Below are 14,443 nucleotides of genomic sequence, written 5' to 3'. Positions count from 1 at the left end.
TATTAATTAGTGATTGATGGGCAGGGCCCAGCCCATGGTGGGTGGTGCCATCCCTGGGCTGGTGGTCCTGGGTTCTATAAAAAAGCAGGCTGAGCAAGCTCGTGAACACCACTCCTTTATGGCCTCTGCATCAGTTCCTGCTTCCTGGTTCCTGCCCTCCTGTCCTGACTTCCTTCAGTGATGAACAGTTGATACTGCTGTGTAAGCCAAATAAACCCTTTCCTCCTTCACTTGCTTTTGGTCATGGAGTGTCATCACAGCAATGGAAACCCTAAGACAATGGCACACACGTTACCTCTTTTGTTATTTTTATCATCATCATCATCACCACCATCATCATCACCATCATCATCTCTATAGTCTTCGTCTGCTGCCTTGGTGGGAAAGTTGTAAATATTGATGAAATATATAGCATTTTTAAAGATAAACTTAAAGTGATGATTTGAAGTAGATTAGGTTTTTAATCTTTCTTTTTATCAAATGTTCAGTGTTTTTGAGAGTTTGGAGCCTGGACATAGTATTAGTGAAATATAAAGTGGTAACATTGTTCTTGGAGGGCAATACGTGAGATATCTATATAGAAGCATGCATACACGTAGGTATCCATATAGGTAATACTGAAAGTACATCCTTTGGTGTATGAAATGCTCTACTTCTAGGAATTTGTTCTAAGAAAATCACAGAAAAAAATAATATAAAAGTTAAAAATAACCTGCTTATAAATAGAGAAGTAAAAACTAATTGTGGAATCTAATCACATTGGAAAATAATATATTTATTAGAAATGATTATTTAAATGTGTTCTTTTTAAGTTGTAAATATGCCCACAACCTATCCAGTGTACATTCCTTCAACGTGCATGCACACTCATGCATACACACACAAATCAGTTTGCAGAATTGTGTCTGTATGGCATTTTCTAGGTACACTTGCATAACTTTGCACAGAGACGTTCTATCAAGAGTGCCAGTGAGAGGATTTCAGTTAATACTAATCATCTTTGTATTTTGCTATATTTATTTGTATATTTTTGGAAATGATAATATATTCTGTATTTAATCATGCATGAAGGCTAGTTCAATTCTGGAAAATAACAGCACCCAGAAGGAGATGCCTAGACTGGGTAATAGCCGTAGTCTCTGGGGAGAGACTCTGGCAGAGGTGAGAGAGAGTCACTGTACTTGATGCATGAAAAACATCACTGTTAGGAACTGCCAAGTTCAAAAGCAAAAGAAATCCCCTCTTCCGGGCCCTAGGCCCGGCAAGAATGTTACAATACTCCTGAGCCAAATTGTTAAACCCACAAAAATAAAAGTCTAGGGTTTTCTGAGCCTGTGGTCACCAAAGAACCTGAGTTAAGGATGGGCAACTACTGAATGTTATAGTCTCTTGCTTCATGAGTCTGTCTGAAGAAGAAAGCAACACTGAGGATTTGTTAAACTGTAGTGTAGCCTAGTCTTGTGTGCATGTCGAACTGTGTGGAGAGACACTCTGTAGATGCTCTGTAATTACCAGGCCGCCATTTTAAATGTTGAGGTTCTTGTGCTGCTTTAAAAAGAAGATCAGAGATGCTTGAATCTACTGCAAACTGTGAGTAGATCATTTTCATAGGAATCTTTTTCTGGAAAACACTTAAGTAAAAGAAGAAAGGCATTTTTGAAGATAATTATTTTCCCTCTAAACTATGCAGTCTTTCGGTACAGTTAATACATTTAGCATTTACTTTATCATACTGAGATGAGCATCTAATGAAAATATTTGTTTGGTTGGTTTTTGTTTGTTTATCCTCATGTCTTTTCTAGAATTTTCCAATGAGAAAAGTACCCTGTAAGAAAGATGCTGCCTCAGGCTCATTCTTCGCCAGAGACAACACAGCAAACTTTCTTCACTGGTGCCGGGACATTGGGGTGGACGAAACTTACCTCTTTGAGTCTGAAGGTTTAGGTAAGAGCTGTTGCTGTCAGAGCTGTCAGTGTTTGTTAGGAGGCTTCTGTCTCTGTCCCTCATTTCTAAATCGTTAAGCAGTGATTCACAGTGCCATGTCCCAGTTACTTACGCAATTCAGACTTCACTTATATGTGAAACAGTGGGAGAATCAGATATTAATCAATGTAGTAGGCCTTTCCCTTATTTTCATGGGCTTTATATATCTAGAATTCTCTTGAGTTGGCTGCCAGAAGATTCTCCCTACTATTTTCCTGAAGATTGGTTCTAGCAGGTCTAAAGTAATTCTAGCAATTCTTCTTTACCCAGACCATTACAGAAAGAACAGGTGAAATGTGCTTTTAGCATTCAGACTTCATTGTAAATAATAGCTGCCACCTTTATTATCTCAAAAAAATGATGTTTTTGACATTTCGTTAAAGAAATCATGCTCCAAGGTGGGCGGTGATGGCACATGCCTTTAATTCCAGCACTCAGGAGGCAGAGGTTCGAGGTCAGCCTGCTCTACAGAGAGTACCAGTGTTAGCATTTTTGTCTAGGCTCCGCCCCACAGTTACCCGGCAACAGCTAGGTGTGCCTGACTCACTATAAAAGGGGCTGCTTGCTCTTCCTCTCTCTCTTACTCTCTTGCCTTCTTGCTCTGTCCTTTTGCCCCTTCTCTCTCTCTCCCCTCACTCCCCTCCCCCTTCTCTCTCTGTATGCTCATGGCCGGCCTCTACTCCTCTACTCTCTCTCTCTGCCTCTCCTACCCTCCCAACTCCCCTCCCCATGCCCTGAATAAACTCTGTTTTATAGTATACTGGTGGTGTGGCTGGTCCCTCAGGGGGAAGGGATGCCTCAGCATGGGCCCATGGAGGAACCCTGTTCCCCCATACTTGACTGCACATGCACCAAACGTATTTCTTTTCTCCTTATGTTTTTATAAAACACAACACCCAGTACAGCCAGGGCTACCCAGGGAAACCCTGGCTCAAAAAAGCAAGCAAGCAAACCACAAAAAGCATGCTCCACTGAAAAATTGTTGATGAATTTTTCTCATTTTCTTAAGTCAGCAGAAGCGTCTGTGTGGTACTAATGGAGCATCTGGCTGGCTGGTTTACACACACACACACACACACATGCATACACATATGCGCACACACATGTTTCAGAGCATTTATAGGTGTGTACGTGTACACAAACATATGCATGTACAGACACATGCGCAGAATGTATAATGCTGTGGTAAGAGAGCTTTAGCTCAAAGAGGACACTATTTCTAGACAGAGGTTTTATCACGGAAGCTGTTTGCAGCTCTTGATTTATGGTGCTGCTTAAAAGCAAACAGATTCTTAGTTGAATTTGCTAGTGTGGCCTGCTCCCGGCTGGGCTGCAGCCTGCTGGGCTGCTTCTGCCTCCCCTGGCCCAGTGTTGAACAGGACACAGTGTTTGCCCTGGAGGCTACTGTGCGGGAGCCCAGGTGTGTGGATTGTTGCCCACAATGACACTGATTAAGTGGCATCCAGCTACTAGAGATCAAAGGAAGGGGGATGCTTTGAGCTCTCCCCTTTGTAGCTTACTCTTTGAAATGGTCTAAGATTGCCATTTAGCTTTTAAATGTAGAAGGCGTCTTCCTCCTCGAGCACTGCTGAAGGGCAGTGTGGGACTAAGAAAAATACTGCCAACACCGGTAACTCATTTGTAGGCATCGAAGTGAGAATTTTCTTTCTTTTTTTTTAACATCTGCATGGCGCTCAAAGTAATTTTATGAAAGAAGTACACTATTTTAAAGTACTTGGGATATTTATAGAAACAGGTTTGAAATATCTCGTGATAAATTCCTTTATTTCTGTAGATGTTAATTCAAATGGAGGCCTTTCTGTTGCTTTAAACAGTAATATGTTATAGCCAGGCATGTTGGTACACACCTGTATCACCTGAGCCATGTATCAAGCAGGATCTGTTTCAGAGGAAACAGATTGTTTTTGTGTATCTAATCGATGCTGTTCACACCTCAGGGACCTTCTGGTGCAGTCAGTGCATGTGCTCGGAACACATTGCACATGTGCATAGGGTTCCAAAGTTCCTTAAGGTTTCTAACTCTGAGGAAAAGGTAGATAGTCATAGGCACTGTCCTGGGGAAGCTAGCACGAGGGCTATGAAGAGTGTCAGGCTTCTGCTCCCTCCTCCTCTTCCTCCTCCTCCTCCTCCTCCTCTTCCTCCTCCTCCTCCTCTTCCTCTTCCTCCTCCTCTTCCTCTTTCTCCTCTTCTTTCTTGTCTTCCTCCTCTTCCTCTTCCTTCTTGTCTTTCTCCTTCTGCTCTTCTTCCTCCTCCTCCTCCTCCTCTCTTCCTCCTCCTCCTCTTCCTCCTCCTCCCCCTCCCCCCTCCTCCTTCTCGTCCTCTTCTTTCTCCTCCTCTTTCTCTTCTTTCTTCTCTTCCTCTTCTTCCTCTTCCTCCTCTTTCTCCTTCTGCTCTTCTTCCTCCCCTCCTCCTCCTCCTCCTCTTCCTCTTCCTCCTCTTCCTTCTTGTCTTCCTCCCCTCCTCCTCCTCCTCCTCTTCCTCCTCCTCTTCCTCCTCCTCCCCCTCCTCTGCTCACCTGTTAAAGTCGCATCACTTATTTTTTTTATGGGCCTGCAATGGTTTTGTGAGTATTCTAAATGTTTTACCCAACAAATATAATTTGCAAATATTTTTTTCATCTTTCACTTTTTACTAGTATCCTTGGATGTCTAGAGTTCTTAAATTTTTTAAATTTTGTTTTATTATAAATTATATTTGCTGCATATATTACATTTGTAGTTATATGTAATATATATGAGTGTTTGGTCTGCATGTGTGTCTGTGTTTCATGTATGTGGCTGGTACCTGGGGAGCCAGAGAAGGGTCTGATGCCTTTAGACTGGAATTCAGACAGTTCCCAGCTGTCATGTGAGTGCTGGGAAATGAACCTGGGTCCCCTGAAAACGTCAGAGCTCGTAACTCCTGAGCCATCTCTCCAGTCTCAAATTTAAAGTTTTTAAGTTTGTCTCTTTATTTTTTGTACTTTGTTGTAGCTAAGTTTCATGTTTAACAAAGGCGATACAGGTTTTTACCTGTTTATCTTGTGTTGTTTTGAGGCCACAAACTGCAATGCTGAGCAGAACTGACGGGAGTGGTGCTCTTATCTTTAGCCTGGCTTCAGGAGGAAGGTTTTCCACCATTTACCTTAAATGTAAATGATATTTGAATGCTTTTCATGCTTGCCCTTTATCAGATTGAGAAAGTCCCACCCCTTTTCATGCATTGAAATGGTGTTAGAGTCTTTGAAATTCTTTAATCTGTATGTTATCCCCTTTTTATGTGATGTAAGACCACTGTTTCTGTTAATTACATTGATTGATTTTCATGTATTCAACTATTCACATTTTTGCCATAAATTGTACTTGTCCACTGCATGCTGGACACTGGATTGTGTCGCCAGTGTGGTGAAGATGGTTACGCTCATATCTGTGAGACTTTGATACTGGCTTTTGGTTCTTGTGATATCTTTCTCTGGCTTCTGTCTTTGTTTTGAAGATAATGTTGCTTCAGAGAGTAAGTTAGAAATTGCTACTTCCTGTTTGGTAAAGTTTGAGAACTATATAGAGTCAAGTCGAGGAGACATGTCTCTTCGAACAGTATCTCCTGCCAAGAGATCTGTACTATACTGTGTGCAGAGGAGGGCAGAGGTCAAGCGTCTTCTGTGTTCTCCACCTTATTTTTGAGCCAGGGTTTTCTTGCTCATCGGTTTGTCTAGGTTGGGCAGCCACTGAGCCTCGAGATCTTCTGTGTTTATCTGGTTACAGATGTGGCCTCACACCTGGCTGTTGATGCTGGATATCAGAACTCAGGATCTTTTGTTTGACCTATACGACTGAGCCATCTCCCCACCCTTACCATAACGCAATGCTATTAATCCATAGGTTTTAAAAAGTGAAATGCTGTACAAGTAAATGTCCTGGATCACTGTCCATTCCTCTTTTGTTTCTAGTTTAATTTTTTTTAGCACAGAAGAAACTGTTACATAGAGACAGTAAAAATGTGCTTTCTGTGTCTCCTCTGAGCCAGTAAGCCTGTTGTCTTCATGTGTCTTTCTTATACTCTATCCTCTGTCAGAATGTATTTCCTGTCTTACATCTGAGTCTTAAAACATATACTCTTTTTTTCCCCCCAGTTTTACATAAAGACCCCAGACAGGTGTACCTTTGTCTTCTTGAGATTGGTCGGATTGTGTCAAGGTGCGTATTTCTCAACATTTCAGAATTTCAAAACCATAAATACCTTAAACCACTTAAATTTTATCATAGTTTCTTTACCCAAAGAACATGGTTCTTGCTTAAAATGGAGTAGCCCAATTTTCTGTTTTATCTTTCTGTGTCTTATTTGGATCTACATGAGCGGTTGTGTCAATGCTTGTCATCTTCTTCCACCTCGCCTTCATTTCACATGAAGTTGTGGAAATGCTACTTAACATTTCCAGACTAAGAACAGGGTAAAAACATGCAGTTCAAAGTAGATCAGGTCCCATTTGGAAAAAAGGCTGAGCCCGTGTGTCCCACATGCCTGCATCAGCCCTGTCTGCCCACCAGCTTGTTTTAAAGCTGCCTTTCAGAATGCCAGGAAAAAATACTGAAAATATTATATAATACCAGATATATGTTCTGATATAGCGATTGGGATTGAGTTTTGGGCAATCTGAAATGTTAATAAAGGATGTCCAGTTGTCTCAGTGCAACAATTTGTAGAAAAGAGTTATACAGACTTCACTCCAGAAATAAGACCTTACCTGTCTTGATCTGCAGAGGTGTAGTTGGGTACACACTGAATGATCAGATTTCCTGGCTTGCTTTCAGATATGGAGTTGAGCCACCAGTATTAGTAAAACTTGAGAAAGAAATTGAGTTGGAAGAGACCTTGCTTAATGCCTCGGGGCTTGAAGAGTCCATCAGCATCCCCAAATCCTGCTGTCAGCAAGAAGAACTGCATGAAGCTGTAAGTAGCCGCAGTGCCTTTTGGACTATGCCAGGTGACGTTTCATAATTTTGTGTATTTTTAAATTGCTACTGGAAATACCGTGTATAAAAGAAAATGGTTTCTGTTTAGAATATATCCAAGTTACTAACCTCCACTCTCGGGGTTCTGTGTGTGTGTGTGTGTGTGTGTGTGTGTGTGTGTGTGTGAAGAATAGATGTATACTCAAAGAAGAACAGGAAAAGGCCACAAGAAAAAAAAATTGTTTTTTTCCCTTTGTAAATATGGTGGCATTATAATCTGGGTTGTAAATACTCAAGGATTGCTTTCTCGGTCATATATTGCATTTGTTTTATAGCAATAGCCCAAGTGTGGGATGATGAGAGCTTGAATTTGGACACAGTGGTGCGCAATGGAGCAGATGAATATTATAAGCCATGTTTAGGAAGTAGAATTGACAGGACTTATTCAAGGATCATGAGGGAGAAACAGATCCAAGGTTAAGTGGATGGTACCCAGATGCTAGGGCGGCGGAGGAGGCAGAAAAGCTGCAAGGACCAACTGATGGGTTTTTCTGAACATTGTCCCTAACAGACAGCATGCAGAGTTGTTACATGACAGGCTGTGTTGTGATGGTTTTCTCAACAGTACCTGCTCCTTCTGGAGAAGCTAACAGCATCGTTCCTTTAGGTTCTAAATCTTCTCCAGTGACTGGAGCATAAGTGATGGAGGTGGGCGGAATATCAAACATTTTCTGCTGAAATCATTTGACAATAAGAATATTGTTAGTTATAAATAATAATGTTTCTTTTCTTGTTTAATATAATTTATTTGAGAAATCACTCAGCCTGGGGCCTGGCGAGCAGTTGGTAGAGGGCCGGCTGCACAAGTGTGAGAGACTGAGGTCAGCTCTGCAGCACCCAAGTGAAATCTAGCTGTGGAGGCATGTGTGTGTCACCTTAATGCCCTGGGGGTGGGAGGCAGCGGGCAGAGACACTCAGCTTGCTGGAGCTCGCTGGCCCAGCAATCTAGCCAATTGATGAGCTCAGAAAAAGAAAAGGGAGGAGGAAGAGGAGGGGGAAGAAGAGGCAGAAGAGAAGACATGCTTGATATAGACTTCTTGCCCACACATACATGAGTTTATGCATGCATCTACACTCGAATTATACAGACTAACATACAAAACACATGTATCACACTGATAGACACACATATATACACACAAAATAAAATACAGTAAATATTCAGATTACCTTGTAAGACAGATTAAGAATATCAGTTGAAAAAGCTTTTATTAGATCAAAAGTATTTACTTATATTATCTTATTGATACATTTGATGATTTTAAATATCAGAATGGGAAGCAGAAATAGCATAGTAAATACAAATTATTTAAGTCTTCATGAAGCCTTAAAGAATGATAATTAACAAAGGAAACTGAAATACATTTTGTTAAATGAAAAATTTTGATATAATTTATGTGAAGACAGTATATTTAATAGGAAAAACACTTTCAGTGGGCAGATGTGCGGGGACTGTGTTCATACAAGAAGAAAGTATAATGTTGACATTTAGTAACTAAGGAAATAAGATGAAGATAGCAACAAAATTCCGTTTTGTTCCCGTAGCAAAAGCTTTAAAAGTTGGAAAACTGAAAGCTTTATAAGTCGTGGTGAAATTCTACTTAGGAATTACTATTGTTAATGAAAACTAATGTATAATTGTGAAAATAGGTATTAAGAGCAGCAAACACTCTCTCTTTTCATTTTTATTATAACGGAATTCAGCAAAAAATAAAACTGCTTATTATACTATTATTTATAATGGGGAAAATTAAGTAATATAAAAACCCTCCAATAAGGCAAAAGCTTGATATATTAGGATTCAGTATTGTCACAGACGGATCATTTTTATATGATCTCTATGACAGTTATGCAGCAGGGAGAAAAATACCGATTTTATGAAAAATATGTGTATGTGGAAAAAGTGGGCATGAGATGAAAGTAAGGCAGTTTCATTGTAGATTGTTTTCTTTAGCTATTTCCTTCAGTGCTGTTAATTATGCAATAAGTAGATCTAGAAAAAAATTGCTATCCACAGCTCATTACCTGTATAGACTCTGCTAGCAATGGCTGCTAGTGCTAACAGCTTCGTATTATTACCAAATAAATGTAAGCTCTGATCTGGATATTCTAGTCAGGGAAAAGAAGGGATCCCGACCTGAATTCTCACTGTGAGACCTACAACCAAACATACTTTTTCAATATGTACGTTCAATGGCCACCTATACATGCACATGATATGCAGATATCCTGGATTAATATTTAGCATATAGGACAGTTGCTATTTGGCTCATTGTATTGGAGCCTATTGAATATGCAAATTGAATGTGAAATTTTATAAACTTAAGAAAGTTTTACAGGTTGCAATGGCTAAAATAAATGCCTCTGTCAAGTTACCTTGGTTGCCTAATGTATAAGTATGTTCTAGTAGTTGTCAGCTTTACCTGGTTTTGGGGTCTTGTTTCGTGTGTGCTGGTCGTGGACGTGGATGCACATTGCGCAAGCACACCCAGGCTGTGAGCCAGAGGGACTTTATCGAGTGACTTACAGGGAACAACCCTAGTTGTTTACAAGCACATTTTCTTTTTAAGTGAACATCATATGGAAATAGAATCTGAATCCATAATTGTTAATTTATCTTGGTAGATAATTAAGGCAATCATAAATATCTCTTAGTGCACAGCAAAATTAGATGTATCTGAAGAGGATGTTTAAAACATTAGGATTAAGTTCAATTAAATGAATATATTATGATATATTTAGTATGATGCGTAATTGTGAAAATAGTCATGGCCTTTTTTGTTGCTTTGAGATGGGCTTTCACTATGCCGCCCTGGCTGGCATAGTGTTTGTTTTTTCCTACCAAACAGCATCGCGTTTTAAGTTTTAATAGAAATTTTCCCTAGTAAGCACTGAGTGTTGACACTTATTTTTAACCGTAGGTTAAACACATTGCCGAGGACCCTCCTTGTAGCTGTTCACATCGGTTTTCCATTGAATACTTATCTGAAGGGCGGTACCGGCTGGGTGAAAAAATACTCTTTATAAGGGTAAGTCTGCTGGTTACAGCCTGGACTCATGCAGATTTGTCTTGGAATTGGGTTCATTATTTACCAACCTCCTTTGATTCCCCCTCTACCCTGTAAAACAAATTAGAATAGAGGGGCTATTAATGGAAGAATTTCACTGCAGGAAAACTACGGTATGCTTGATTCCAGGAATTTTAAGTGAGGTTGAGTAGATGCGTTTAACACTCAAGTAACTAACTAGAAGACAGCTGAGACTGTTTAAACATGGAATAGAATTAAGAATACTTGCATGTGCTTCTGGGAATTTACTGCATTTTTCAGATTTTCTTAAATGAAATAATTTTCCATCAGCTCCCTAAGAAGAAATGAACAAAAAAGTATGTCCACTACGATCAGTGTTAGTTGTCAGAAAATAAACAGAAGTATTTCCATCCATGATGAGACTGCTTTCAGGAGGAAGCAGAAGGTCTTTGTCTTAGGTCACACAGCAGTGTGGTGAGAGTACTCATGTTATGGCCGTCCTTTGTCCCCTCTGCCATCGCTTACTTCTCCCTTTTGTTGATAAAACATTAAAATGTCACCTGCCTGGCATTTTTCTACTTTTGATATCATTCAAGGGCTGTTTTCTCTCGATTCAGAACACGGTATAAAAGTGCTTAAACTCAGTTCCACTATCCGTATCTCCTCCAGTTCACATGGAAGCCTCACGTTCCCACCCTGGATCCAACGCCTAGAGAAACCCCGATTCACTTTCTGTCTTCTACTTAGCGTTCTTTAAGCTTCACACATGTGGCTAATGTGTTCTGATCATTCTCCTTTCTCTTGTTATCGCCTCTCATCCCGATGAACTCAATGTCATCTTCCCTACCAGTCCCTTTCTGTCTTTATGGCTCACAGGTTTGTTTTATGGCTTCACTAGTTTAACTAGGACCAAGTGTAGGTATTGGATTGAAACGATTCATTGGAGCCTGGCAGGGCTAATCAATGAGTATCCAATTGACAGCAATTTCCCCTCTTCCTGAAGCAATCAATAGCAAATAGAAGCAGGTTAGTTGGCTGTTAATGTTAATTAGCCAAACCAACCGGAAGAGAGACTTGGGATAAGTGACAGTAGGGTCTTCCGGTTTCCTTTCTTAGCAGGTAGTCAGCAGGGAGAGGTAGGGTTCCCTAAGCCCCTCCTCTTCCATGCCTGACTGATGGGCCCAGTCCTATGCAGGCTCAGTGCAGCTATCCACAGCAGCTAGGACATTATTACTGCAATGGCTTCGTCTCACCCAGAAGGTGGAATTTCTCAGCCTTTCTTCCTGTCACCTGACTCTTACACCCTTTCCACCCCCTCTTCCAAACTGTTTCCTGAACCTCAGAAGGAGTGCTATATAAGTGACATTAGTGCTGAACACTTACCCATTATGTAGACTCTGCACTCTCTGAGGCCATGGCTCGCTCCAAAGAGCATGTTCCTTGATTACTCCAAGAGTAAGCAGCACTTAACTGTGCCATAAACGTGAGGCACACAAACTGGGATTTAGAGCTAAAATCTAAAGCTGATCTCATGCAGATATGAAGATCTACCAGCTGAGTGGACAGGGGCCTGAAATCCAGCCTGGTCTACGTTGGCAGAGCCAGGGTTTGTGTTATTCTCTCAAAAGTACCTGTGTAGGGGCAGCCTGGCAGATTTGAGGCTAGCCACAAATTTCTTAATCTCTCAGAACCATTCTTTTCTGCAAGAATAACTTATTTATATAAGTGGTTTGTTTTTTAAAATTTATTTATATTTTATGTATGAGTACACTGTAGCTGTCTTCAGACACACCAGAAGAGGGCGTCAGATCCTATTACAGATGCTTGTGAGCTGCCATGTGGTTGCTGGGAATTGAACTCAGATCCTCTGGAAGCACGATCAGTGCTCTTAACTGCTGAGCTGTCTCTCCAGCCTTATATAAGCGTTTTAAAGATGAAATTTATAGACTATAACTTCTAAATTTAAAATACAGGTTTTAGTTGTTCTTTCTAATTACATTTTTTGTCTACCATGAGGCTTCTTTTTTGTCTCCTTTTCTTCTTTCAGTACTCAGGCCATGGAACAATATTGTTATTTCAGTTTTCTATATTGATTGTGTGGATTTTAGGATACAAATTATTTATAAATATCTGTACTACAAAGTGAAGGGCTTTTATTATTAGTTGTATAATCTAATACTAAATTTATTATCTTAGTACAAAAAAAGGAGACTGTGAATTTGAAACAAGGCTCTTGGCTAGTACTTGGAGTTTCCCAGGTCATAGCAAATGCAAATCATGATTATGAACAAATTGAAGCTACAAACCTCACAGTTCCACTGTTGACTTTTTTATTTTCATTTTTGGGGCAGATGCTTCATGGAAAACATGTTATGGTCCGTGTTGGTGGAGGCTGGGATACTCTGCAAGGATTTTTGCTGAAGTATGACCCCTGTCGAATACTGCAGTTTGCTACACTAGAACAAAAAATTTTAGCATTTCAAAAAGGAGTTTCGAATGAAAGTGTGCCAGATTCGCCTGCCAGAACACCTCAGCCTCCAGAAATGAACCCTTTGTCAGCAGTTAATATGTTTCAGAAACAAAATTTAAAACCTGGCACACCAGCGAGTGTTCCGAAGAACAAGGAGAAGCAGGCCCGCCCGCCAGGTGCACGTCCGCCTGCAGCGTCAGTAAAAGGTAATCTGGCTTCCCTGTCCACCCGTCCGAAGCGTCCAGATTCCCCAGCTGCACTTCCGCATCCCAAGGTCACATCTTTGAAGGGCATGGCAAAAAAGGCGGATGCTCCTTCCAACAGTGTATCGTCTTCCCTGGCTTCTCTAAATCCAGGGGCAAAACCAAGCACTGTGCAGTGTGCATCAGAGTTGGCGAGAAAATGTGTCACCTTCCCCAAGTCTGCTCAGACCAAGGCTATTCCAGCCCAGAAGTCAAGAGACCTATCTAAATCTAGACTTTTACCGAGTAAATCTCCTGGAAAAATTGAACCAAAGCACAATCATCTTTCTTCCAGGGATGAGTCATCCAAGTGCCCAAAACTACCTAAAGGAACTATGCCTGGAAGGCCTAACCTTTCTCCTTTCCAGCCACCTGCAAAGGTGACAAAACCCAGTTCTAAAACCAGAGCCATAGGTCTAGGGACACAGTCTCAACCACTTGATAGAACTCAGAAGTCGGAGGCCGTCTCGGCACAAAGACTTCAGTCAACATTGAACTTAAATAATCCAGCTTCTGTGTGTTCAGGGTCCTCTGCAAAAGCTACTCAGGAATCGAAAGGTAAGAATACAGTTTCAGTTGCCAAAAAACCACCTCAGAGTAAAGGTGTCTGCCAGAATCCAGGACCTGGCTCTTCAAAGTCTCCTGGCCGTACCCCACTGTCTATTGTAACTGTTCCCCAATCTGCTACCAAGACAGAAACTGTTTCAAAGTCAGCAAAGACTGCCATGAAGGGCCAGTACTCAGCTAAAGGGCCTCCCAAAAGCAGCAAGCCACCAACTTCCTCCAGGAACCCACCCTCATCTGGTAAGGGAGCAGACAGTAGAGATAAAATGCCTACTGCCAAGAAAAAGGAAGAGGATGACCATTATTTTGTTATGACTGGAAGTAAGAAGCCTAGAAAATAAATACACCTGTATGATTTCAACAAATCAGGGTGATCAATGACTGGCGACCCACAAGGATCGTCAAAGATCTTCCTATTTGTCTGGAGAGCTGCAGACATGAGATCGAGATGGGGCAAAGCTGGGTCAGGGAAAGGACTTGAGCATTTCGTGTATTAATGGACAAATGTCTGAGTTGTGATCTGTACCGTCTTGCTAATGTCTGTGGTTTGAGGGAAATGTAAAAGTCCAAGAACACTACTAGAGTTTTAACTATTGTCAGTATATTTTTGAATAGGTGTTAACTATGGAGATTATGTGCGAATAGCAACTCTGATGCTCTTAAACACTAGTTACTGTGCTCAGTCACAAGGCGATGGTTTGCTTGGCATTAGTGTGTGCCTATCGTCCCACTCCGAAGGCTGAGGCAGGGGTACATAGTAAAACCTAGCAAGGTTTTGAAATGTCTGTAATAGGCACCTAAGTTAATTCATTGGTCAGGAATCCTGGCCCAGCAATCCTAAGTACCAATGGTTCCTGCTGCTTACTTTGGTATTATTCTGGATTAAGTGGGATTCTTATTATTTAAATCTTTATAACCTTTCCATATCAGAAGGGACTGTTTGGTTTTTTTTTTTATTAAACTGAGATTTTATTAATATTGGTATCATTTTGTAACCAATATTTTTGATAAAAAGAATTAAAAAAACTCAACCAAGTAAGTTAACTTATTGAATCATAAGCTGAAATTTAGTAAGAATTAAGTTTTTTAAGTATATATAGTAATCTAGACACTTTGTATCTTATATTTTTAGATGAAGTCTGT

The 14,443-nt window shown here is 40.6% G+C and overlaps 1 protein-coding gene across 1 annotated transcript in view; it reads left to right on the top strand.

The window, feature by feature from the left end:
• Window positions 1-14,184, top strand: part of Gas2l3 (growth arrest specific 2 like 3) — a 30,029-nt gene extending 15,845 nt beyond the window's left edge. The window contains exons 7-11 of the mRNA XM_028783102.1: window positions 1,803-1,944; window positions 6,116-6,179; window positions 6,795-6,933; window positions 9,917-10,024; window positions 12,376-14,184. Of these exons, the coding sequence (XP_028638935.1) occupies window positions 1,803-1,944; window positions 6,116-6,179; window positions 6,795-6,933; window positions 9,917-10,024; window positions 12,376-13,641 (1,719 nt within the window). The 3' untranslated portion in view covers window positions 13,642-14,184. The remainder of the gene's footprint in view (window positions 1-1,802; window positions 1,945-6,115; window positions 6,180-6,794; window positions 6,934-9,916; window positions 10,025-12,375) is intronic.
• The last annotated feature ends 259 nt before the right edge of the window (window positions 14,185-14,443 follow it).

The sequence above is a fragment of the Grammomys surdaster genome, unplaced genomic scaffold, assembly GCF_004785775.1.
Source record: "Grammomys surdaster isolate TR1022 unplaced genomic scaffold, NIH_TR_1.0 958, whole genome shotgun sequence".
NCBI lineage: Eukaryota > Metazoa > Chordata > Mammalia > Rodentia > Muridae > Grammomys > Grammomys surdaster.
Note: the sequence above shows the minus strand (reverse complement) of the source record. Positions and strands in the feature narration are given on the sequence as shown.